Source organism: Xylocopa sonorina, chromosome 9 (assembly GCF_050948175.1).
Source record: "Xylocopa sonorina isolate GNS202 chromosome 9, iyXylSono1_principal, whole genome shotgun sequence".
Taxonomy (NCBI): Eukaryota; Metazoa; Arthropoda; class Insecta; order Hymenoptera; family Apidae; genus Xylocopa; species Xylocopa sonorina.
Genome location: NC_135201.1, coordinates 2,834,455 through 2,860,890, shown reverse-complemented (window position 1 = coordinate 2,860,890; position 26,436 = coordinate 2,834,455). Strand labels below are relative to the sequence as shown.

Sequence of the window (26,436 nt, the reverse complement as noted above, 5' to 3'; positions counted from 1 at the left end):
ATTTCGTTTGAAATTCAATCGATGCTCCGTCGGTAGACGAGCGAGCGTTATCTAGTAAAAATGTAAAAAAAAGAGGGTAACGAAAATTCTACGTGCCTGTCAGCCACTATCATATTCGCCTCCAACCGGACCTGTTCGGCGTTTCGACGAATTCAACGAACGAAGTGGTGAATCAAATTATACTTTTTATTGTCCAGTGTACGCGACCAGTAAACCGTTGTGAAAACACCTTTGACAAGGCTCATTTCGATGTTACCTCTCGTTAACAGTTTGTTCTCAAACTATGTTCGTATCAATCTATTTGACGCTGGCCTGGTTTCAGGTTATGGACTCACTGGAAGGTCATTAACGATCTACTTTAGAAACTCGATGGAGAGTCTGATCTGAAGTCAGACGAATCAAATTACTTTGTAATACGAATGGCTATGAATTGAGGTACTTATAAATTATCCTGATGTAATTATTCGAAGTTTAATTGTACTTGGAAGCACGTCTTTTACTTGCAACTAGTTCGTACTTGACTTATCCTAGTTTAAGTATAGTTGGCGCTACGATCAATCCTCAGAAACAAGTTAAACGCGAATCAGTTTGTTTTATCCTGCGTTGTACATGAAAATTGCATTTTTAGAGCATTCTCTTAGAGCATCGAGTTATGATGCATACGATTATAAAATGAAATTTTATAAACGCAAAAGGCAAGATATAGTTCAGTACATATAGAAAATTAGGAGAGCTATCACAATTTTAGATCCGTGTTGCATGGAAACTGTGTTATAAGAGTAGTTATAGAAGAGTCGACTGCATTTCGTCGCGGCAAAAGTATTTCATACTACTGATACTATACCACTGATGAATAGTTCGCCAAACAAATTTAAATTCAAATTTCATTTACAATAAATAGAATAAAAAAACAAAAATTTCAATTTTCGTTAATTAAGATTTAAAAGATTTTCAAAGAATTTCTTAAGAGTTTTTAAACATTTCTAAAGTGTAAATGAGCACCCCAAGTCATCACTAAAGCGATTAATCCACATAGAATCAAACTTTAAAGTCCAAATGGGCTCGAAAGAGTAATTAAAGTTTCAGAGAGCTGCAGAGAATCCCTTAAGAGTCTTTAAACATTTTTAAAGTGTAAACAAACACCCCAAGTCATCACTAAAGCGATTAATCCACATAGAATCAAACTTTAAAGTCCAAATGGGCTCGAAAGAGTAATTAAAATTTCAGAGTTTCAGAGAATTCCTTAAGAGCCTTTAAACATTTTTAAAGTGTAAACAAACACCCCAAGTCATCACTAAAGCGATTAATCCACAAAGAATCGAACTTCAAAGTCCAAATGGGCTCGAAAGAGTAATTAAAATTTCAGAGTTTCAGAGAATTCCTTAAGAATCTCTAAACATTTTTAAAGTGTAAATAAATACCCCAAATCATCACTAAAGCGATTAATCTACATAGAATCGAACTTCAAAGTCCAAATGGGCCCGAAAGCGTTCGAATGAATACTCATAAGTCCCGGCAGTAAATAAAGGGTTAATCGGCTCCGTAAGAGTCGGGGGTTTGGTAAACAGTTCGTTTGACCGTGATTTGGTGGTCGCGCGAAAAATTCTGCAGGTTGGCTCGTTACACAGGCCGTCGAATCAATTAACCGAATTACGAAACGGGAAATACGAACGGAAAGCGAACGGGCAGATACGCCGTGGCTGGCTGCCACGGATCGATCGCGATACCAGGGACCTCAGACCATAATCCGTTTAATTCCCGGCTAACGAGACGTCCTTTGTGTCGATTAACTCGTGCCAATCCGCATCAACCGAGCACGCGGGCCAAATAGGCTGGCGTCGGTTGCACCCAGCGTGCATCCGAACCGTAAGGCCCGCTTACCGATCAACCGATCGCGATCGATCGGATAGATGCGACTCCGAAACTGGTTTTCCGTTCCCCTCCGCGGCGCAACGAGTTTCATCCGTGTATCGCAATCACCGTCCACGAACCACCTAAATCTAATGTTACGGGCCAAAAGTCAGCCGCGACCGCAATCCTACCGGTAGGATCGGTTCCCGTTGAAAAATTTCCGCGTTAACGGTTAACAGACGCAGGAGGAGACGTGTCAGCGATTCTAATTATTTCATTCTTAAAACGTATCTTTAATTTGTTTCTTTTTCGTATTCAGATATTTTTTTTTATTCGTATTTTTTTTTCTCTTTCTGTAACCCTGAAGGTTCCTTTCTGTGCTGGTGAATTTATAGCATGGCTTCTACTTGTTTCTGTGAAATTTGTATCCCTTTATAGATATATGTTCGTCTTCTCGACACTCGATATCTTTATCGCGCGGCGTGAAGTTAGAAGATCCCGTTTTCGACTTACGCGAAGCGTGTTAAACGCGTGCCACCGTCTCGTCGGCGTGGCTGTAAAAAATCGGCCGGAGATAAAGCGAGGAATTTATCGCCGGCCATATCCGTTCCACGGATTTCACTTTTCTTCGAGAGTGTTTATATATTTTTGTTACCTCCTTTGTTTTCGCAACGGAAGTATCGTTGCGAGAGGAGAAAATCTCGGACGCGCGATGCGCGGCGAGCGTTCATCAGATATTCAAGTCGCGACTGCAGGATTGAGTAACGCTAGATTTTTTATCAACGTCCGCGTAGGACTTCGCCTGGCCATCGCGGGTACCGAATGTTTTAGCGCGTGGTCCCGTTTTATGTGTACAGGTATATACGCGCAATTTCCTTTTTCCCCGCAAAGTAACGTCTTAATTATAAAAGGGTCTCTGATGGGCACGGTGCACGCCTTACGAGGCACCCTAACAAGTATCTTACAGCGGCCCGAGTGGGACTTTAATGGACGCGTGGGTGCTCGCCAGCCGTGACAGCGTAGAGAATCTACGGTTTTTTGTGCGACTACCTTTTCAGACGCCCCCACCCAACGAGGGTAAACGGTGCACTTAATGCGAGGTACTTTCACGACGAAATTAAATGACTACGATCATAGTCTACCGTTTAAACGAAATTTACGTGGACGTTCGCTTGTCACGCCGCCTCCTAATGAGCCGTGTCAACGAGTCGGACGGACATCGACGTCGAAACGTACGGTATTTCATTTATTTTTCCCTCGAGCACCGTGTACACGCATATCTACGTTAAAATCGTGTTCCATGGATACAGTGAGCTGGATCGAAGAGCTCGATTCTTTTTATTTCTCGCTCGTGCGTGCCTGCATTAAAAAAAGAGAAAAAAGGAAACGAACGTATAGCGTACAGGGATGTAAATGGAATTGATAAAGTTACGCGAAAGTAACGAAAAATGAATTTCACGTGGAAGAGGTATAAAAATGTTGATGTTTAATTAATATTTGCATTGCGATGTTACGCAGAACGATGGCTATTATTTATAATTAGCGTAATAGGAAACTATTAATCACGGATCGTGATTATGATTTATTTAAGGACTTTCGACGGCACCCAGACGAAACGCGACAAGTTTAGGGAAAGTTCTCGTGATATTAGAAGCCGGGGCGCGAGCTGAATTAATGGAAGTAGAATCATAGGGGCGAGGAGACGGGTCAATTAGTCTTGATTTAAATTAGCTACGGCGGCTGGTAATTAACTTTGGTTTAGGGCCCAACCGGTGAGCCTGTACTGTAATAATGAAGATAATTATTATTATAGAAGGTATCGTACACCGGGTGGAGGAATCTTTCAAGGACGACCTCCAAATATACTCCTCCAACACGTGTAATATTAATATCGTTTACTCAACAGAACCGTAATTACTCGAGTAGATTAAAGTAGCATTAATTAATTTTTTAATTAAAATTTAATATTCCATTAAAAAATGATATCTATCTACAGGATAATTTTAATTTTTTTAGTTTTGAACTCGTGCGTAGATCTTTATGGTTGATTTTAAATTACAAAGTGAATTGAATAATTTTCATTGTATTGTCAAGTGTTTACTGTGACGAAACGCGTGTTCAGCTTTAATAGTCTACGAAAAACAGATCGATTGCTCATCGTGAGTACGTCGCCACCGACGAGGCGAAAGGTCATTTCCTTCGAAACATCCTTTGAACGCGCCTTACGCCCTGCAATTCTCCATGCAAACTTATCCACTGAGCTGGCCACAAAAAATTCGATTATTGTAATTCATTTTTTTCCTTGCAATTTGTAATATATTTAAACGTAACTCTTTTATTTTACGAATAACGCTTCATTTAATTTGTATTGATCCCGAAACGTCATCCGTTCTCAATTAACTCTTTAAGATAAGGCGAACTTAAATTTTTATCACTTCGCTTATATTTTTTTCTATAAACGCAGCAAAATAAATGTATTTTCGAAATTGAAGCTGGTTTCAACTTCTAATTGTATATATTTTAAACTATAGATGCGATCTGTGCGTTTAACAAAAATTGAGAACATCTCACTCGACAAATTCCACAGCGAAGGCTTCCACTCGTGTCTCTGAATGCTGTCAGATTTTTCGCGAGTCTGCTGGCAACGAGAAGACTCGCGACGGGTGTAAAGGACCCGGATTACAGCCGTCGTCGCTAAAAATCCTGCCTCGTCCGTTTGCTCTGTTTTGATTTTCAATTCGATCGTGTCCGTCCCTGGGCGGAACGAACGGAAACAGCCCCGCAGAGCCACTTTAAACTGCACCCGTGATCGCGGAAAAGGAAGAAAACGGGAAAGAGAACGAATCGATGCGGTGTGCAAACAGTACCAGGGCTATGTTTCCTGAAATGGAAGGACCCTTAGTGGGCGTTTATCCGAGCGCGTACGCGCGAGCAATAAGTTCACGCGTCGGTACAGTAAGCGAACCGCAGATTAACCCGCCTTGTAAACCAGACAACACGTTTATTTCTGCTTCTTTCATACTAATGCCTCTTTGACGCGTTACCATTTATCGCATCCCCTTTCGCAAGGTGAGCACTGCCTCGATTACTTCGACGAGATCAGATAAAATATTCGCGTTAACCTTGTCAACGTTTTTCTCTCTTAAATAGTATCCTTCTCTTTTTTCCATTCGTCGTCTCACTGTTGTGTTTTAACATCGTATCATTGCGGTGTCACGGCATGGTATATTTATAGCGGTACTGTACTTGGAGGTCAGGCTGACTCGTGAAACGAGCAGGGAAGATAGTCGTCGGTAATTACGCGTATTATTCTTTTTTTCTCATATAAATTTCAAAAAAGTCGAGAGGAAAGAATTAAAATGAATGCGAGTAGAGAGAAAAGTAAAACGAATCGTGGATTTTCATTTGGAGAGGCTTGAAGTAACTTTGCACCCTCTTTGATGGCTCGTGAGGAAGAAAGGGTTGAAGTAGTACTTTTATCGTTTGTTCGTTAGGAGAAAACAAGCAAGTGACGATCTAACATCGAAGAACGTGTAAATAAACATTTCTCGATAAAGAATCCTCGGTTATTCGCAGTCCGTTAACGTTGAAACGATCGCTTCCCGTGAAGGATCGTACACCTTCCAGTTACGGATTTGTATCACGCTCTCTTCTCAGATTTCATCTCGCGGATGGAAAAGTTTACGTCGGCTCACGCCATCGCTGATGATCGCGGTGTGCCTTATATTACAATAATTACACCAGCAAACGGAAATGAACGGGAATACAGATGGTACCTGACGTCTGCGCGTAACCCAAGTTAACAGCGTATTAGTATAGTGTGTCAGAGTAACGTTACAGACGATACCATCTTCAGCTTATTTGAATATTTCCTGCTCTCGCTTAAAAGATTGCGATCCGACCAATTAGCGATAGACACGTCCAACTGGCTCGAAACATTCGTATATGCCATTAAATAAAAACAAAAAAAAAGAAATCGATACTTTCTACAAAATTCTTATATAAAAGAAGAAACCAGAAGCAAAGATTCCCAAGAACAACAGTTTCCATAGCCGCTGGTTAAAGCGTACATAGAAGCATTAAACGCTAACGCGACGAGTACCTGGTCTATCGTCCGCGCCTTCAGCGACGATTTCACGTTCCCAGCCGAGTTTTTCGCGGATTTACGAGCTGAAATCGTAACTCAGCCCCGATGCGACGTACTAACATGTTATTACGCACGGTTGTACGCGAGGGGCACCGTGGGCAGGGCGCGCAGAATGCATCGGTATAGCCGTGGGCATCCCCTTTTTAGCATCGCGGGCACATTGTTCATAAGCGTTGCAAACTAGTAGCTGGAGGATACCAATGCCGGTGTACTCCACCTCGCGAGGCATCCACCAGGCGAATAAGAACGCGGCGTGTATCGCGTATGCAGGCGTGCATACATCGGCGGTATGCATCTCGCGTCACGAATCGCATCTATATGTTAATACTGCACGCAACCGCGCGCGTAATTCTCGTTGCACGCACCCACGCACCCAGGGTTCCGTCCGCCGCCGCTGATGCATATGAACGCGATCGCGGAAATCCTGCGACTACGTCCCGCCTCTTCCCTCCCGTGACAAATTGATATTAACACCTCCTTTCGCTATCTAATTGCCGCGCAGAAAATGTTTCGCGTCGAGATGCTATTCATTGGGTCAGATCGAGCCGCGTTCAGACCGAGTTACCTCGATCGAGGTCGTCCAACGTGGCGTCGCTCGATTTGAATATCGAGCGCAGATAGGAAAACTAGCACTACTGATACTCTTCAAGGTGGAAATGGATAATTATGGCTTGTAATTATGTTCATCGAGGTACACGCGTCGACTCGTGTTCCAGTGCAGTTGGGATTTTCGTCCACGGGCGAACAATCGGTCGCTAACTCGGTCGATAATCAATACCGTTCGAGGGTTTTCAGAAGAACTAACCACCTGGCTGTACAGCCGCTCGAAACCAAAAAATAAAGGATCGCCTTTCATGGGGGATTCGGAACGGTATAATTGAACGGACGCGATGCTAGGCACGAAAGAATGCTTGCCTCGATCACGAGATCCGTAGGATTTCTGAAAAAGTGTGTCAGTGCCTTAACCAACTTAGAATACTTCTACGTTTAACCAACTAGAATACAACCACGTTTAAACACTATTGTACTGTCTAATAAAATTGCGTCTCGATCCACAGACTGCTCAACAAATTTCTTTATCGCAAATGGAATACCAACGAGGCAACGAAATCGACAATTTTGCAATTGAACTGGCATCCCTCTCGAACTGTGCACGGATACTTTTGAACGTTGGTGTACGCGTGGTGCGGGTTGCCATCTAGGCGAGTGCAATTCTACTTAAGGATAAAAACGAGCGGGCTCGATGACGGTTTCGGGTACTCGTAAGGCATTCAGTTGCCCGGCTGAGAGTTTTCCTTTGCTCGTGAGAGTTCCTCGAGCGAGCGGGGCCAAATAATTTCCGAATGGTCCCGCGTGTGTGCGCGCGCCAGGGAGGACGAGGCGCGGTGAAGACGCGTGGAAGTAAACGTTGGTCCATTAAAGGGACTCCCGTATGAATGTATATCCATGGCTAAATAATAATAACTTGGAAACCAACCCTCCTGCTCCCTTGCAGCTTCAACCACCGCCAACATGGCGGTAGGAGGAGCAGGAGGACGCTTAACAGAAGGAGGACAGAGGGGGTGGAAGGGCGGAAAGGGAATTAGGAAATACAGGGTGATTCACGTCACTGGAACGACTCGTGTCTTCCCTTTTTTTATTGCAACTGGAAACGCGTTTGCTACTTCGAAAGAGCACTAAATGCGCGTTCTCGGTTGAGTGGATTCTCGTATAACGCGAGTTCCTGCAATGCGGATAAGATATTACGAGTACTGTTTTTATGTGACAAGATGTTTTTTTTTTACGAAGGCGTCGAATAATGGAAATTAAATTTGAGATAACTTGGCATTACGTTGCTTTCTTTATTATTGATTTGCACTGATTTTTTCTTAAAATTACTGTTAACTCTTTGCACTCAAGCGCCTTTTTGGAGATTGGCAATAAAAGCTATTGCAATAGTTTCTATTTCTAACTTCTATCAGCAATAGAAAATTTTAGGATATCATTTTTCAAAAAATTGCAATGAAATATGTCTAATGAAATGAGTCTATTTGAATTTGAATTTCCATTTCTTTTAAATCGACGACATTCTAATGTGCATTGGTTTTCTTGCAAAGAAAATTCGATTATAAAAATATAGCCTTTTTCAAAGACTATTCAACCTTTTCTTCTATCTTTCTGTAACATGAACCAGAAGAGAGATAGGAGTTGCTCTAATTACATGAATCAGCCTGTAGACAGGGACACAGACGGAAAGGCAGAGGACTTATTGTAGTAAGAAAGACAGCGAGAGGGGTGGCGATAAAAAAAAACTGTTGAAAGGAAAAGGAGAGACAGTCGAGAATACATGAAACGTTAATTTCGAAGAAGAATCGCTTATACGAAAATGCAATTCGAAACGCTACCTCTACCGCGCTCGCTGCTTCAACAGACTTTCCAAAGTCACATTTCTCAGAAACCCTTTCCTCAAAAACTGCAATCCTTCGTAACAATTAGGAGTTGTAAACTGTGAGAGACGACACGCTCGAGTATCTCTCGAAGATCCTCGTTTGATATCGTTTTCGAGGTACTAGAATTGCTACTATTAAAAAAAAAAAATTACACCTTTGGTAATTACGGGGATATTACGTGCTCGCGAAGGAATAGTAAATTACACGAGGATCCGTTTCCCCGTGGACGCATTCGCGTTTCTTTGTTCTTCCTTAATAACAATATATTGCACGCACAGGCGACCTGTGGGTTTTGCTCGCAGGAAATGCATCATTCGTCAGTGACAATGGCTGTATCTGCCCTTTATAATGTTCAGCTCATCTTATCTGCAAATTATTGCGTCGGGATAGTAATATGTAATAGTAGAACCCCGGGGCAATGATATGATACTTGATCCAACTATTGAACATGTCCGCGGGACGGGATAATACTTTGTTATTTATTGTTCGCCGGGCTCGAACGCGAGCTCCTTCTGATAACGATATTCATAGGCCGCATTTGTTAACGTTACACGAATAGAGTCGACGAAGAGAGGAAGAGCAGTTCACGAGTCGTGTTAACGATAAGAAATAATTTTTTATCTCGAATCAATTCCTTTGGAATTCAATTCAATTCTTTTGGAACACGTATGCGTGCATTCGCAGTTGTTTTTGTAAAATGGAAGAAACATTATGAACTACGTTTTTAAATTAATACGATTATCAACTTTAACAGATCAAAGATACACATTTCCAAAGCAGTAATCATTAAATAGAATTAAATATTATCATTGCTATTACGCGACATTTTTCTCTTTATTATTAAAAGATTCTGAAATATTGACTCATTTTTAAATTTAGAATAGTTTTACATTTGAAAAATTAAGCGTACACGCATGCGTCAATTATTCTTCGACGGTTATAAATTATGGAAGAAGCACTTTCTATATAAATTTCTCCAAAAGTAAAAAACTGGAGTAAAAAACAATTAGGGAAAAATGTGCTGTACGACGAAAACAGGGAGAAAAGAGTGATTTCGTCGGTTAAACGTAAGCGAGATCGTAGATAGCCCGACGCAATGAGCGCGCTTCATTACTAGATACGCGCGTTTAAATAAAAATGGTTAACTTTGGGCAGGTGGTGCGCGGTGCAAGTAGGCCGGTGGAAACTTGGAGCAAATGGGCAAGCCGCAAGTGAGGGTAGTTTTAATTAAGCCATTAGGGGTGGCTGAGAGGCTGCGACCAAGCGGCTAGACATTCCAACCCTCCGCTCCCTCTGTTCCCCTCCTCGTCTTCCTCGCTTCCCGTCTGCCAAATTAATATTGTGCTTGCATTCCGCGCAGCCACGTGGCGGGCAAGCTTCCATCGGGATAAACAATCCTCGCCTTCTTTGCAATTCGCGTACGCTCGCCTCCCGCGATATCGCGACGGGAATTAGAAATAAGTCAGATTCCACGTCCGTAATTCGGGGAATTCTCGTTTATGCCATTCCCGACGCGCCATTCCGCGCAAAGATTTCGCGAATCAGACGTCCGCTACCTTCAACGATAATCTTTCGACGAATCTCCTCCCACTAATTAACCAGCGAGACGTTCGTTTCCGATCGAACGACGAAGAAGCGAAGAGGCTGCGTACGAGCAGCAGGGACAGCGCGGGAAAAATGGTAAAATAAACCTTTCACGGTCGACGCGCCATTTTCCGTGGAACGTTAAGCATCGAGAGTCGAAGCAGTCTCGAGCGTCGCACATTGGTTCATTTGACATTTACTTACCAGCTCGGCCATCGTAACCGCGCTCGTCGTCGTCGTCTTCGTGTTCGCCGCTCTCCTCGCCGGCCATGCCTTGGGTCTGGACAACCCTCGGTATTTCTGCGAGAAGGAAAACAAACGTGAAACCGTTGGACGCGAGTAGTTTACGTTAAATACCGCTCGTATCTCTTCTAAAAGGCAAACACGGTCCCCTTCTCCCCCTCCCCGCTATCATTTGGTTTTGGTATTTGCAAATTTTGTCTAATTGGACGCGCGATCGCGGCGATAGCCGCTCGGATGGGACAGGGTGGGCAAGGTGGGCGGACAGTCGCGTGGTACCCGCTCATTGATCGATCGATCGCTTCGAAAAACAGGACAGGCACAGTGGAAATGTTCGCGTTATTCCTTTTCTTCCTCCTCGACTGATCCCTCGCCGTGTCTCAACTGTTAATGGAACACGTTCGAAAGGGGGTTCTCGCGTGCGTCCCGCGGGATACCGTGTGTGCCCTAAAAGTGTGTCTTCTCAATCGAGGTCATCTTGTAGCGAGCAACGCAACTGTTCCAAACGATTGCTCGCGTACGAAACTTATCGACGCTAGCCTCGTTGGTTTTGTTCGAGCTATTTACGCGAATCCTTTAAGTAGATCGTTGGTGAACATTGCTCGGAACATCCTCTGCTATAAAAAATAAAAACTTTCATATCTGTGTAATGGTGCAATTCAAACAAATCAAAAGATTACTGTTCTATTTTGTGTGTGTTTTTTTTTATTAAATTGATTCACAAGAATATTTAAATTGCACTCGAATATCGTGAAAAAATTGGTTTCGATTTACACCATTTTGGCAACCAACTCGTGAATCTTTCTTGACATAAGTTAATCTTTTAAAAGATTGATCATGGACGTATTGTAATACGATGCACTGCGATCATTTTAATCGCAGTTTCATTGAAGAACATAAAATAATTCAAAGATAATAAATACTTCTCGATCACCCAGTGTATCGAGGAACGCTTCAGGTTTAATGGAAGGATCCCTATGTGCATAATAAGTCAGGACAAACTCTATAGGGGACGGCACAGTGCGCGCGATATGCTGGAAATAATTAAATGTGCTACATACACGTAGACGAACTTTGATCGTTAAAAAATTGTAGAAAGAGTTGGTAATCGGTTTTCGCACGACGCTCATTATCGTAAGATCGTAGATCCACCACTTTGCAGTCTACCATCGTGATCAATCCAAGAAATACCTTGCACACTTGGATGCTTTCACATTTTTTCAATATATCTCGCAAAATTTTTATGCAATAATTATTTAACGATACCAGTTTTCTGTACTCGTGTGCTTACGATTACGCTGAATACAATATTTACATGTTTCGTTTCACAAAAATTAAGAGGAGATGCGTGAAAGATGCAAAAAAAAAAAAAAGAAAAAAATGAAAAATCAGGAAAGAGAGAACAACTTGAGAAAAATTTCCACGCAGGTACTTACTGATGCAGGGTGCAATGTGCGATCTACTCTGTTGGTAACCCCTGGCGCATTTGTTACAGGTGATACCGATTACACCGTCCTTACACGGACACTGGCCGGTGCTTTGGTTACAAGTTTTCCCGGAGGCTCCAATCGGGTGACAGTCACACGCTGCAACACGCAACATGCACAATAAGGGATGGTTAGTTATACTTATACCGTTAGTTGTACGAGACAGTCGTATCAAGTAAACCTGATACTAAATACCAATCGACTTCCACCAAAAGTCTACCCAGATTACACTTCGAATTAAAACAGGAGTCGCTTAAAACGATGTAAACCATAAACTTGTGGGAACAATTTGGATCGCGTTAATTAAAAGTCTAAAATAACATCGGGGTAAGATGCTTCAGCTTCGATTCATGCTTTCATTCGATAATAGATTCATCGATCGGTGCGCCCCCTTCTGGCTCAGTTCGTATCGCGTTCAGCGCATCCGAGATTAAGGGAGGCGGAAAGCAGGCTGAAAGCAAAATTGAGGGAAGAGACGCTCGCCCGGAAAGCCAGCTTAACACGTTCCTTTTGCCCACTTACTTATGCAAGCTCGTATTTTTCATGCGAGAGAGACACTGAAAAGCGGTTAATTACGATTGCACTTCGAGCCGAGTGCATCCCCGCGAAAATGTAGGAGGAGACCCTCGAAACCTCTGTCGTTCGTTGCTCGTCTGCATTTCCATTTTCTCTACCCGGCGGCCACGCTTCCTCCTTCATTTTTTTTCCTTCTTCTTCTCTCCCCCTCCCTCCTCTGCTTCCACTTAAGCTGCGGCATTACTATTTCAGTACTAAAAACCGTCGTTGTATTTTCGCGCACGGTGTACCGGGGGCCACTTCGCGGGCGTGTTTTGCCCCGGCCCGTGAATGGTTTAGCGATTTCTTTGCCTTTTATCTTCTCCTCTTTCAATGCGCTACCGTGCAGCGTTAAATAGAAACTGTATCGCTTGTTCCTTCGGCTATTTACGGGCAAAAAAGCTCGTTCCAACCCTTAATGCGTAGCATTTGCACATTTTTTTGTTCACATAACGTACAAATAACGAGACTTCATCGAGCGTGAGAATGATTTTAATAATAGTTTATCGTACAATTTGTTCGCGTGTTCCAGACACGTTTATGTCCTTTCATTTAGCATGAGACCGTGTACAAGTCAGGTTTCTTGACTTAAAATATCACCAATTCAATTAACTTCACTTGCAGTCGTACAATTATCAATTATCGAACGTCTAAAGTAAACAGGATGCAAGGGTAGACGTCTGTTATGCATTCGGTTGTACGATTATAATTATATAGGAGTCAGGAACGAAGCGAAAAGAAAGCAATCCATTGGGGAGGGACAATGGACGACGATGGTCAGCCTGGATAAGCATACAATCTCGACAAGAGGCATACGAAGTGACCATTTGCACTTCCGCGAAACGGATTAATCTTGAGGAGACTGCCGAAGGGACGAACAACCGGTTCACGCGTCCACAACATTTGTACCGCGAGCGCGGCGGAGGGTTTTAACCGTGGCCAAGTTGGAAGGTTGCGCGCGAGCCGGCCAACGATATTTTCAAATCAACCCAACAGAGAAACACGCGAGAGTTCTCAGCGTTTCTTCTCTGGACACCGTTCGACGCAACCATCGCGCGTAAATATTTAAAAATCGTTGAACAACCCGCGACAGAACTCGCGATTCGATAACCGCGAAGAAAGCGATGTAACGAGCCTGAGAGAAATACCTTCGCGAAAAACAGACTCGTACGTAATGGTCTCGTAGGTAATACGCGCGTTTCGTTCGCGACAGCCTAATAATTCTCTCATTGTTTCCTCCGTTACGAGCTTTGAACTCCGGCTGGAACCGTGCGCCGCGTTACGAAACATGAGACGCGATACACGGCCAGCGAAGCCGGTCGATCTCCAGGAAATCGTTCGAACTCGTGTCGAACGTTCTTTCTTTTTTTTTTTCTCTCTTTTCTTCTACCCTCGATCCTCTCAATTATCAACGCGGCTCGTTCCCCGGTGCACATCGGCCGTAACAAGCCGTAACGTTGGTAAAATGTAAAATGCCGCGTGATTTACGAGCAGCCCGTGTACTTTCTTTATCCTCGTGGGTGTCTCCCGTAGTCATGTTTATATTAGCTAGCAATAAGTGACACGACGGTATGCCTAGCTCATTTCGCAGGCGTAAACGTGAGTTACGGTGCTCCGTTGTGCTTCCTGAGCACGCTAGCCGAACGATAGTTCACCGTGACCCTTTGCGAAACGCGCCCAGATCGTTCGCGTATCGCGTTTATCCATGGGATCGCGTCTGGCATAACTATCGGCTCTTTTCACCCTCCCAATAACGTTGCTCGACTTTCTGCCGGTTTTTCTAGCGAGCTACACGATCGCGACGAATGCATCCATTGTTACTCGTACTTTACACAAGCATAAACTGTGGAGCACAAATCGAGTAACGGATATAAGAGGGTTCGCTGTATTTTACAAACAAACCAAGAGATGTCTGCGGTATAGTTGGCTTTAACGATCGTATCGATTTAAAAACGTAGTTCGCGGTATTAGTCCCTTTTATAGCAGATGGTAAATGTCCCTGATGAAGTTAAGTGACTGGACTTAATCCTCGCGAGGTTTTATTCTCGCGAAACTCATAACGCTTATTGCACGGTAAGTGCGCTCTGGAAGCTCGTACTTGTTTCTAGGCATCAGAACCAGTTTGCGTAATCCGATTACGCGGCGAATGTGTACAATTGAACGTCGCCTCCTTACATAGCTACGTGGCTCTCGCGGTGGAGGACCTCCATGGATTCACGTGGGTAACTTTGGTGGAAAGTTTGAGGGGACTGGACGAAATCTGTGCACGTCGCGGCTCGATTATACTTGTTCGCATCGAAATTCGTTCGCACGATCCTAGAAAGCCAGCCCCCCCTACTCGCCTCAGCGATTCGCACGTACGCGAGACGCTTCTTGTTTGTCTTCGTTTTCCCTTTTTTTCTCCTCCTTCTTCGACGGTGAAACGAGAAAATTTATTTCGGTCCGCGGACGTGCCGCTTTAGCGTAACGTTTGATTAAAAGTCGCTTGCCAAGCCAGACGCGTATACCCCCACCGAGGGCTTTAATCGCAACGGCTTTTAATCGAAAGGAAAATCAAACGCTTGTAGCGGAGCCACCCGACCGCCGCGGAATTACTTTTGCTCGACGCCCGCGACTCAAAGCGTTTTCTTTCGCCAGTTTAATGAGGATCCGCGTCGACTAAAACGAAGCTGATTCAGCGGAGAAACACCTTGATCTGTTACTTTTATCTCTAACGAAAGAGTTTCTTCTTGTTTGCCTTTCAAGTACCGACTATATTTTCGGTTGTTCCTCCCTTTTTATATCAACGCATTTGTAAGACTATGTACGCAAAGTGTTTCGATAATTTGAACAATTTTTACGCGTAGTCTGGAATCGATTTAATCTACGTTTCGTCAAGTGTACACTCGAGGAAATAACTTGATAAATTGGCAGCGATTTTTAAGCAATCCGGTACGATAATACGACGGCAGAAACATCGATAGCCACTTAATATTCTGGAAAAAAGCAAATCAGATTATCGTAAACTACGTTCCGCTTGGTATGATTTTCTGAGAGAGGTAAAAAAAAGAGTTTATGGACAGAGCCTGTATTACGTGAGTCAACCGTGCTACGCAAGGGGCGAGAATATGTAATTTCAATGGCGGAGGATGGGTGCGTGCGCGGCGATTATGGCCGTTTAACGCGTCGGGAAAAGCATAGGAGGGAAAAGGCGGTGACGTCGCCACGAAAAGCAGCGCCGTAAATTCAACTTACGCCCGGCGTGGTTTTACGAAAGTATGCGCGTATTTATATCTGTATATCCACGTGAAATTGTTAAGGCGCCTTAAGCCGATTACCAGGGAGGGGTCAAGTTGACCTTGCTAGGGTTTCTTCCTCGTCCGTCCCCTCGCCGTTTCCCGTCGCTTTTTTGTCCACGTTGAAAAAAGTTTATGGTTCATTAACGAGTCGAGTGCGTCAACAAACTTACAAGAAGGGCTTTAGAGGATCGACCAGAGCAATGTCGAGTTATTAAGAACTCCGCTGACGGGGGTGGAATGGCTCGCGATAAAGCTTTACGCTTCTTTTATACACGGATCCGTTCTCTTTTCCCCTTCTTATTTCGAACCATTTTGACATTTCACTCTGTATTACGTCATTCGATAAAGAAAGCTTCAAGTACAAAAGTTAGTGAATTTCTATATAAAATAACGAAAAATATTAAAAGTGATTAAAAATATATGTACGTATTTTATTAATAGACAGCAGTTGCTGTAAGAGCATCGTTTAAAAATAGCGTAAATGGTCACGTGGCCCCTGGATTAGCTCGGACCCGGGAGATGGGATAAATCTGGCAACGAATTTGCATACTGAAATCACCCACTTGTTTTTGCTCGCAGCAGGTAGCACATGGGTCGTTTGATGGTTACTCTCTACCTACGTCCTTCTTCAGCCTCGTAAGATCAGAGCACCCTCTGTTTCGACAAACTGCCGTGTATCAACAACATCCGGCCCCAGATTTGGTTTCTCTCGCATGCAACCTTCGGCTGGATACGTGGAAGCTCACGAAAACACGTTTCGCCGGCTGAATTAATCAGAATAAAATTAGCAGGCTAGCGTATGAAAAAGATCGCTCCGCGAAAACTGATTTATAATTAATTGATTTCACGGCTCGATACGAGTGTCCAGACCTCTTCGCCCCACTCGATCGACACTGCGACATCGAAACGCAACGTTGAATTTGCTATTAGAATTCTTCTCGCATTTAACCGTTCGATTATCAATTGAAAAAAGAATACTCGACAAACGTCGATGGTTCTCTGCAGAGGACGCGCACCATTTCCATTTTCGAGCGAGCGTTTGCGCGAAGCGACGACAGAGTGCTGATAATAACGATGGAAATGGAGGAGAGAAAAAAGCGAGAAGAAGCACGGGTGGCTCGCAAATTTCCCGCGGCCACGAGATTAAAGCACTTGAACGAACGGAACACGCGTGATGGCGGTAGTAATAAATGGATCGTACAGAAAGATAGTCAATTAAATCGAGAACAACGGATCGGTACACGGCCGGCGTGTGGATGCCAGCCAATTTATTAATCGGATTATCAAGCTGATTTCCCTCGAGTAAACCTGGACGCGGGTTGCTCGATAATGTCGATCCATCGAAGCCCGAACAGTTCCCCCTCTGTTGATCTCATCCCCCCCAAAACTACCCTTTCAAGGAAACTCTCGCCGCCTCTTACGCTCTCGAGGATTCACCTCCGTTTTCCTCGTCTCTCGGGACAAAAGCAGAATGGTTTATGGAAAATCCGGCTATTCGATCGAACGTTCGATCGAGGAACAAAGTTCTTTTTCGAACTGATGCGTGACTTAAAGAAGCACCCCTTTCGAATCAGGATCCGCTTCAAAATCAAAGGTCACGCTTTTGCATAAAAGAATACGATTATGTATAATCAGTGTAAATAATACATGAAATACGAAAAATGAGAAATGCATTTTGGTTTAAATATCAGATGGTTTCGAAAATCATCGTTCATTGCTCCTTTTCGAGAACACGATCGTGGATTGTGTTTCACGTTGGATATGAAATTGAAAACGATTGAATAATACATTTTCTGTAATTAATGAGGAATTTTGCAATTGACGCGTTAATGATCATCGGGGAAGAAGGAACAAAGTTCTTTTTCGAACTGGCGCGTGACTTAAAGAAGCATCCCTTTCGATTCAGGATCCGCGTCAAAATCAACGGTCACGCTTTTACATAAAATAATACGATTATATATAATCAGCGTAAATAATACATGAAATACGATAAATAAGAAATGCATTTTCGTTTAAATACCACAAGGTTTCGAAAATCATTGTTCATTGCTCCTTTTCGAGGACACGATCGTGGATTGTGTTTCACGTTGGATATGAAATTGAAAACGATTGAATAATACATTTTCTGTAATTAATGAGGAATTTTGCAATTGACGCGTTAATGATCATCGAGGAAGAAGGAACAGTAAAAAAAACTGGAATTACTCGTTATACTGCTCCGCAATAATCCGCGGACTCTTTAGAGGTCGATAAAACCAGCCCACCCTCGGGAGTTACGGCTCATTTGGCAGCCGAATATTTCCGAAAATTCCACGCGACCTGGAGAGACGTCTGTATTATCCGGTCGTTGATATATCGAATATTGAATAAAGCAATCACGATAACATCGCGCGAAATTGCTTCGTTATTCTCTCCAGGGCTGTCATCGTGGAGTGATTGAACGATGTCATTGATATAGCCCCCAGTGGTTCGTCAAGATGATGGAAAAATAATTTCCTACCGGCTGATGCGTTTTCCTTATACATCTGAGCGGCTGCCTGGCGGAGAGGGATGGAATTAATTTCGTAGCGGGAAAAAATCGATGGCGAACTGTACATTTTCCTTCGACGTATCTCTGGTTAAATGCAGCTGACACTTCAATCAATTCCGCGAGGCACGATATCGCTACTAAAATTAACCCAGAAGCTTAAAATTATTTATCGGTTATTTCCTAGTTATCGCAATAAATTCTGTCAGAAAGTGTGGAAGACGCGCGTCAAATGTTAGCCAGCGCACGCGTTCTCTAATAGTTCGAAGAGGATTGCAATTTCGAGGGGATTCGATTTTCCAAACCTTCCTGTCCCGACGAAAATGTTCTATTTCGTTTAAAACGATAGCAGATGCGCATGGAAATCTGAACGCGAGCGAATAACGTAAAAGGAAGACGTATCGGAATTGGACGCCAGCAACGAGGCCAGGCTGTGTCCCTTTTTCTTTCGATCCGTGGTTCTAGCTCGACGCGGATGGGGAAAACCACCGGATCCAATTCGAGACACGCTCGTCGTCTGGCTGATATATTCGCGTCACGGCGAAAGCGGCCTTTTCCTTCGGATTCGGTTCGTTCTGCATTTCCAGACCTACCCCCTAATCAGCCGCCGCGTCGAAGAACTTCGGATTCATAATTCAGACCGGTTCCTTCTCCACCGTCGGTTTTCACCCCCCACCCAGTCGCTCGTATCCGTCGGATACGTACAAGTCAGCGAATTGTTATTCTTTCGTGTGCAGAGGACTGATTGAACGTAGCGCGAGGCCGCGTTCTCGTTAACATTCCTCGCTCGAAATCCGTCCTCGTGTTTCGAGCCGTGTTTTCAGGCCCTCCTCGCTCGATTCCTTCAAATTATTAACGAGACCTGCTGCACCGTCGAAAGACGCTCGTCGATTTCCTACAACTGTCCCACAGTTGCGTAAAAATCGAGGTTTTCTCTTTGAGAAATTTGGGTTGCGAAAACCGGTCACGACACAGTACAATAGACATGTCTCCGCTTTCCTCGAACTTAAACTTGCCTTTGAGAGCGCGCGCGTTGTTTCATTCGACACCTGCTAAATTTCGTACAGTTCAATAGTCATAGAAACCGCGTATTGGTTACGCTGACTTTTGTTGACGCAGCGTTTGCAGTTTGCCTAAGTTTTCTCCAGAACAAATGTACGAAGCACCATTTTCTAAGCAGTCCACTTGTCTAGTTTACCTAGACAACGTCCAAGCAGTCTTCAGTGATCTCACGAAAAATCGTTCCACCACAAAAGCATCGCTGTTCCGATCGAAAGAGGCACGTTTAACGTCGCACGAACATCCCTCTCCTATATTTCCTCGGCTCACTCGTCCCAATCGCTCGACAGACGTCCGATTAAACTTCGAGAGCGGCTAGGATACGTCCACCGGCTAGGTACGTCGGTTAATCGTCCGGGACGCGCAGTCCAGCGTCGGATTTGCATCGAGAAGTGGTCGGAAATGGGGTTGGCGGTCGCGTCCATCGCTACTTAACTCCCGTTCGCCGCGTGAACACAGTTACAGAGAGGGGTTTGGTACGTTGGCTCGAACGCGGGCACGGCCGAGGAATAGCCACCTGTGGCGGGAGTGTGCAATAACGACGGGCCAGGCCCATCTTATGTAAACACGCTCGCGTGAGGAGAGCCTCTTAGCTGCTGCGGAGACCTGTGCAGACCCACGGCAACCCGACGCATTATGCACTCGATTCTCTCCGCAAACTTACATCCTCGTGGACGGGTCGTTATATCCTCGGAATGCACGCGTCTTTTCCTGCGCCTCGATCGTCTGGCCACGATTTTTCCAGGAACGCGAAAACAATGCCCGGCTAGCTACGATCTACGAACGTTCACCACGCCTCGCCAAGGCACATTTTCACCTACATGCTTGCGTTACTTCGCTTCTATTCTTCTTTCATCATCTTTAACCCTTAAAGCTCTATGAACGCATGTATGCGTTTGGCGAAAGTCATCCGTGTAGCCTAAGACCGCATTTGTGTGTTTTCTCTAAGTTATCGGTTTGGACTAAAGGCGCACATATGCGTTTGTCGATTTTTTCAATCAATATGCAGTCATTTCCGTGTAAAATTAATACAGGGGTACTCGTTAGTAATTTGCCTTCCTTAAGTAGCGGTTGGGCAATATTAGGGTCATAAAAATCCCATTTTACGTCCCACTCTCTAACCAATTAGATTTCAAAATGATTCATTCCTGTTGTAAATATCAAATTAAGCTTTTTAGTTGATTGTAAAATTTAACGTTTATAATGCATAATTTTAATGCTCAAAAATAACAGTCTTTAATTACTTAACCTTCTGCAAAAGAATCACTATAATTTATTACTATTTGCTTTATCTTGGATAGTCACTTCAGTGTAGCAAAAAAGTATTCCGTCCCCAGTTTCGGCCAGGAGTATTCAGAACTCAAAAGGTTGACGGTTGGTTGTGGTTACTACACAGTGACAGGGTGTGCATAGAGAATTGAAAACCTGGGATTTGTAGTATTTCTAATAGAGAATGGAATTGGTGTTGCTTTATGATTGCGATTTCGATTAATGATCGATGATTGATGAGTAAAATTTTGAAGGATATAATTGAGAATATTGTGCGTTAATGAACGGGTATTTGGGTCCGTGATTATTATGTAGATATTTGAGAATTGTATTGAATTTAATATCGTTAGATTACGTCGATCAGAAAGAATCCGTGACGCGTTAATGAACACGCGAAGCCTGTTAGTATCCATTTCGTATTAGCACGCGGAAAAGAGTTATTAAACCAGGTTCCTCTGGCGCTCTGTCATTTAGCACTATCGGCTTGAAATTATCGCACGACACGCATCGACGATTACTGTCAATGTTTGACAAAGCCGGCTACTATTTAAGGCAGCATAATAACGTCTATTTTATACGCGCGCTCCAAGCGGTGGAAAAAAATGCCGTTACCGTTTAGAGGTGTTCTGCGTATCTGCATCAAAGCGGCGTAGCTAGCATCGATTCTACTTATTTACATTCCACGATAACAGATAAATCGACGAACGTTTTAATTAATACAGCTCTCGATTCACGGATCGTCGATTTATCACGTCACTTTTCTTTTTTTTAACGTAAAGTATTTCGTTTCACAATGAAATTACCTAACTCTATCGTTCGCTACTGCGACAGTATACACTACAATAATTTAAAACTGATATAAATGTATATATTTATGCATTTTACTATACTTTCTCGTCGTTTTTCCTAAAACAAAAAGCAGAATAATAACGAATGCTATTCTTTTTCCAATCAATCGGGTTCTATATAAGGTTTTTTCAACACAAAGTATTTCGTTTCACAATGAAATTACCTAACTCTATCGTTCGTTACTGGGACAATGTATACTACAGTAATTTAAAGATAATATTATGCATTTTACTAAATTCTTTCGTCGTTTTTCCTAAAAAAAAAATCAGAATAATAACTAATGCTATTCTTTTTCCAGTCAATCTATACAAGGTTCTATACAAGATTTTTTCAACGCAAAGTAGTTCGTTTCACAATGAAATTACCTAACTCTATCGTTCGCTACTGCGACAGTGTACACTACAATAATTTAAAACTGATATAGATGTATATATCTATACAACTTACTATATTTTCTCGTCGTTTTTCCTAAAAAAAAAAGCAGAATAATAACTAACGCTATTCTTTTTCGAATCAATCGGTTTCTACACAAGGTCTAATAAGCGAATTCAATCAAGCATCAAATAGATCAACGCAGAGGGGCGTTGCACCGTGCACGGCAAAGATAATTCCCGAAAGAAAGAGGAAAAAAGTCGTCAGAGGGACTCGCCAGGAATGCCATCGCAATTTTTCAGCCTACATACGTCATTCGGCATATAATTATCGATATCTCACAGAGGATATCTCTTTGACAAAACTTGTTCCCCGTGCAGGCCGGGTACAATGCGAGCCAACATGCCCGCTCGTGCCTTTTTCCCTTTTCCCCGATCGGCTCCTTTGGCCCGTGCGCGCGCGCGCGCGCCACGCAGAGAACCGAGTGATACAGGGTACGATAGAGTATCGAGATTGCCCAAGGCTGCATTTACGTTTGACATTTATCGAAAACGACATTTGCGTTTCATATTCTTTCGCGTGGAAGAGGTTAGGCCTCCCCGGTTACTCAACGATCGAGCGGCGCGTACGAAATTGGCGGACGGAGGGGTAACGGATTCCTGGGGACGTCGCGTGGAAAATGATCGGGGACGTCTCCACTGCGGAGACGGTGAAAGTGTAATGAACGGGACACGTCTTGTATTTAAATCTCGATTTACGTCGACGCCGTATCTTTCGATCGAGTCTAGTTGGGTTCTCCGGAGGAACCAACCGGGGGCGTCTAATCTCTTCGACACTGACGATATCGTTGATATTTGATAGACAAAGTAACGCGCGATAACTTTAAACGGACGTGTAGCGTCGGTGTCGCTGAAGAGGATACGCGTCCCTTTGCGCTCGGATGTTTCCTCTGAGAGGACATCAGCATTGGTTAGGCGATTGTGAAGGTGAAGCTTATGACACCGTAGCTTCTTGAGATACGCTTATTTCTCTTCAGTTTTTGGGAGATGTTGGCTACAGAAGTTATTGCTAAAATATTGCTATTTTATTTTTCAATGAAATTAATCGATATTGATAAAGAATTCTACTATAAATGGAAGAAACTGAATGAATTAAAAATTATGCGAGCATCTTTAGAATTAAAACTTTTCTATCATCCAATTTATCAAATGTTTCAAATGGTTAAGAAAAAGATGTGATTAAGTTACATTAGGTTCTTTGAGCAGGTATAGAATTCCACCATAAATGAAAGAAACTGAATGAATTAAAAATTATGCGAGCATGTTTAGAATTAAATAACTTTTCTATCATCTAATTTATCGAATGTTTCAGATGGTTAAGAAAAAGATGTGATTAAGTTAGATTAGGTTCTTCGAGCAGGTATAGAATTCCACTACAAATAAAAAAAACTAAATGAATTAAAAATTATGCAAGCATTTTTAGAATTCAATAACTTTTCTATTATCCAATTTATCGAATGCTTCAAATGGTTAAGAAAAAAACGTGACTAAGTCAGATTAGGTTCTTTGAGCAGGTATAGAATTCCACTAGAAATGAAAGAAACTGAATGAATTAAAAATTATGCAAGCATGTTTAGAATGAAAACTTTTCTATCATCCAATTTATCGAATGTTTCAAATGGTTAAGAAAAAGACGTGACTAAGTCAGATTAGATTCTTTGAGCAGGTATAGAATTCCACTAGAAATGAAAGAAACTGAATGAATTAAAAATTATGCAAGCATGTTTAGAATGAAAACTTTTCTATCATCCAATTTATCGAATGTTTCAGATGATTAAGAAAAAGACGTGACTAAGTCAGATTAGGTTCTTTGAGCAGATATGGAATAGAAAAACCGGATTAAGTATTCCAGTCAAAATAAGACGCAGTGAACCGTGATTGCGAATCGGTACCGATCGAGCGCAAACTCTATCAAACAGGTTTGGGATCCATCGATCTTTGTCGAGAGTTGTCATTCGTATGGCGGAGCGGAGTCAATCAGAATCGTCGATCGTGTTTACGGGGCCAATTTTGAGTAATGACGCGCGCTCGGTTCCGCGCGACGGACGCGGAGATATGAGCTGCCGTGAACTTGTCGAGCCGTACAAAACTAGCGAGACGATATTTTGCAATTTTACTGCCGAATGGCTGACCTCTTTCGTGGAGACCCGACGCGTGTCTAACGCGCCTGAGAACTCGACGTAGTTCCGATCAAAGTCTGCTCTGCTCCACTGCGCACCACGTTAGATATTAAAAGGCAACCAGCTTGCACAACGCGTACTAATCGGCTAAACTTTGCTCGATTTTAAAGTTCTCAGCTAAATCGAACTTCGAGTCAAGTCGAACGATTTTAAGCTCCTACGAGTCACGCGTTCAATTGAAAAAACGAATCGCAAATACCCAGTCGCGTTCGAAAATCGTTGACTTCGATCCGAGTGACTCGATCGATTCGATCAAGTGTTTAGAACGAAGTTTAGACCAGAGTCTATAAGCTAGATTGAATTTGGCTAGTGACGCGCGCAATCAGATCCAATCGATGGGTTTAAACCCGAGGAATTGACGCGTTGAAAGATTGGTACGGATCGAGCTTGTCTACGAGCAGCCATCCTAGCGCGCTGTCCCGTTCATTGAAAATCTGTGCGGAGGGAAATTAACATGCGAGGGGTGCGCAGAGGTTACGGTTAGCTATTAGCGTAATAATATTCGTCTCGCAGCCAGAAACGACGTACGAGAAAGTGAGTCACCATAAACGACGTCGAATTAAGGCCAGTGTACGCGTAAGCACGCGTCAGGACAATCGAACAATTGCAAGCGCGATACTCTGTGACTGGTCAATGCCCTTAAAAGACCAGTCGAACCGTGCGTGTACAACGACCTTTTGTTCCTTTCAGTTTTCGCTCCTCCTCGACTTTATCGGTTTCCAGAAATTTATGTTGCTGTAACTTTGCAACACTTTCCATCGGTAGAAAACAGACTTTATCGCCATTTCCTTGGACGATATACGCGCGTGCAATACATTCGAACGCTAGATACAAGCTTCACGTTTGCAATTAATCGTTTGATAAAGTAACTTCACGATTTTATGGGAAAACGCGAGGCCAAAAGTTTCGCAGTGATGTTTCAATGGGAATAAAAACAGGAAGCACACACACACATCCGTGAATTCGATGATGTGCACGTAATATTCGCGAGATGCGAATCAGGATAAAAAAAAAAAGAAATAACAATAATTGCAACAAAATCACTCACCAAGTTCAGAAAAAGCGTATATTGGGGCAGAAATAAAATTAGAAAACCCTTGAGAGCTTGTTCCCTACATACCTGAAACAATGGAATTAGATAGGAGTTATTCGACGGAAAAATTGATGCGAAAAACGAAACCCTCTTTGAATGCTTCTCCTTTCGCTTCTCAATTAAAACAGTACCCTCTACGACATAATAAAAACCATCACGCAGGGATATACAAATGCTTTCGATGGTTCGACTGAATTAATCATACTCGTTAAAGTTCGATCGAAAAGAATTAGGTTTCTGACGTGAAACGGAAATGTCTGACGGCACGTCGAGTGTGTGGCAACGCGGAAGAAGATACGCGTCAGACGTATTGGATTCAATTGGCAAAAGGTACGTTTCTGTACAATTTTCTACGTGTTTCCGTCGAAACGTCGATGCTCGAGCGAAACGGAGAGAAATCACGTAGGAAGAGGGCGCAGAGTCTCGAGCAAGAATCAGAGGCAATTGGAAATTCCGTGCCGCGCGGTTCGTTCAGGTAACTGCCGGTCGGAAATGCTCGTTATACATTTCCCTCGGTAACGTTACTTTCCGCGACGTTTTGCTCCTTTTCCGCGCGAACCTCGAACCTTGCTTGTCGACTACATAATCACGAATCGAGGACAAAGATTACGTCTTTAATCGCACCGAGCGAAATTGGCTTATCTTGGTAAGGCACGACGGCACTTAACCGAAGGAAATTCTGTTCGACAGTTAAGACCCGTACCAACGAGGCTAATAAATTCGTTTCTGACTTCTACATCTTCATAATTAATAAAAATCACTATGCGATTCGATTTTCACTATGAAAAATTAAGAGCATGGACGAGAATGGAAGGTAGAGGCGAAGAGCGGCAGAAAATGTTAGGTCGATGCGAAAGAAATGTCGGTTTTTAACCAGAACAAGAAGCATTAGAGTTAGTAGAACGTAGCCAACGAGATGCAAGTTTATTTATACTACTAGCGTAAAATTCCAGGGTTCTAAAAACGACGAAAGGCGTCGAAGACGTTTTTTGACATCGTCTTAGTTTTTCCAACATTTCTCGCGCAAGGAGTTGTCGAGATGCTTGAAAAAAATGGTAGTCGATGGACAAGAGGTCGAGTGAGTATAGTGGGTAATCCAGAGTTTCATAGCCCAACTCAAATGCTGCTTTTGCCGCGTCATCATTGAAACATGTAATCGAGCGTTACAATTGCTCTTAATTGCTTTCTGTCTAACATTGCTAAAATGATCAAAATACAGTTGTAATTAAGATCGATCGTATGATATTTGTAATCAAAATAAAGCGCAAATTCTAACCTTTAAAATAATGTATATATATTACCAACGTTTATTTCAAAATTTATTTAAAATTCGATGATAAAGTTCAACCATATAAAAACGGACATTCCTTTTGCCACAACGTAACAGTGTCGCGTGATGTTTTAAAAATGGCGGAGAGATCGGCTCCGCGTGGTGGCACGTACTGAAACGAGGTAGG

At 42.9% G+C, this 26,436-nt stretch overlaps 1 protein-coding gene across 2 annotated transcripts in view; it reads right to left on the bottom strand.

Moving 5' to 3' along the window:
• The window catches only part of LOC143426730 (netrin-1), a 123,315-nt gene that overhangs the window by 5,660 nt on the left and 91,219 nt on the right, over positions 1 to 26,436 (bottom strand). The window contains exons 3-4 of one of the 2 annotated variants that reach the window (XM_076900350.1): positions 11,688 to 11,837; positions 10,216 to 10,311 (exon numbers count right to left, since the gene is read on the bottom strand). In XM_076900350.1, coding sequence (XP_076756465.1) covers positions 10,216 to 10,311; positions 11,688 to 11,837 — 246 coding nt within the window. The remainder of the gene's footprint in view (positions 1 to 10,215; positions 10,312 to 11,687; positions 11,838 to 26,436) is intronic. The other variant, XM_076900352.1, reaches the window with a different exon arrangement.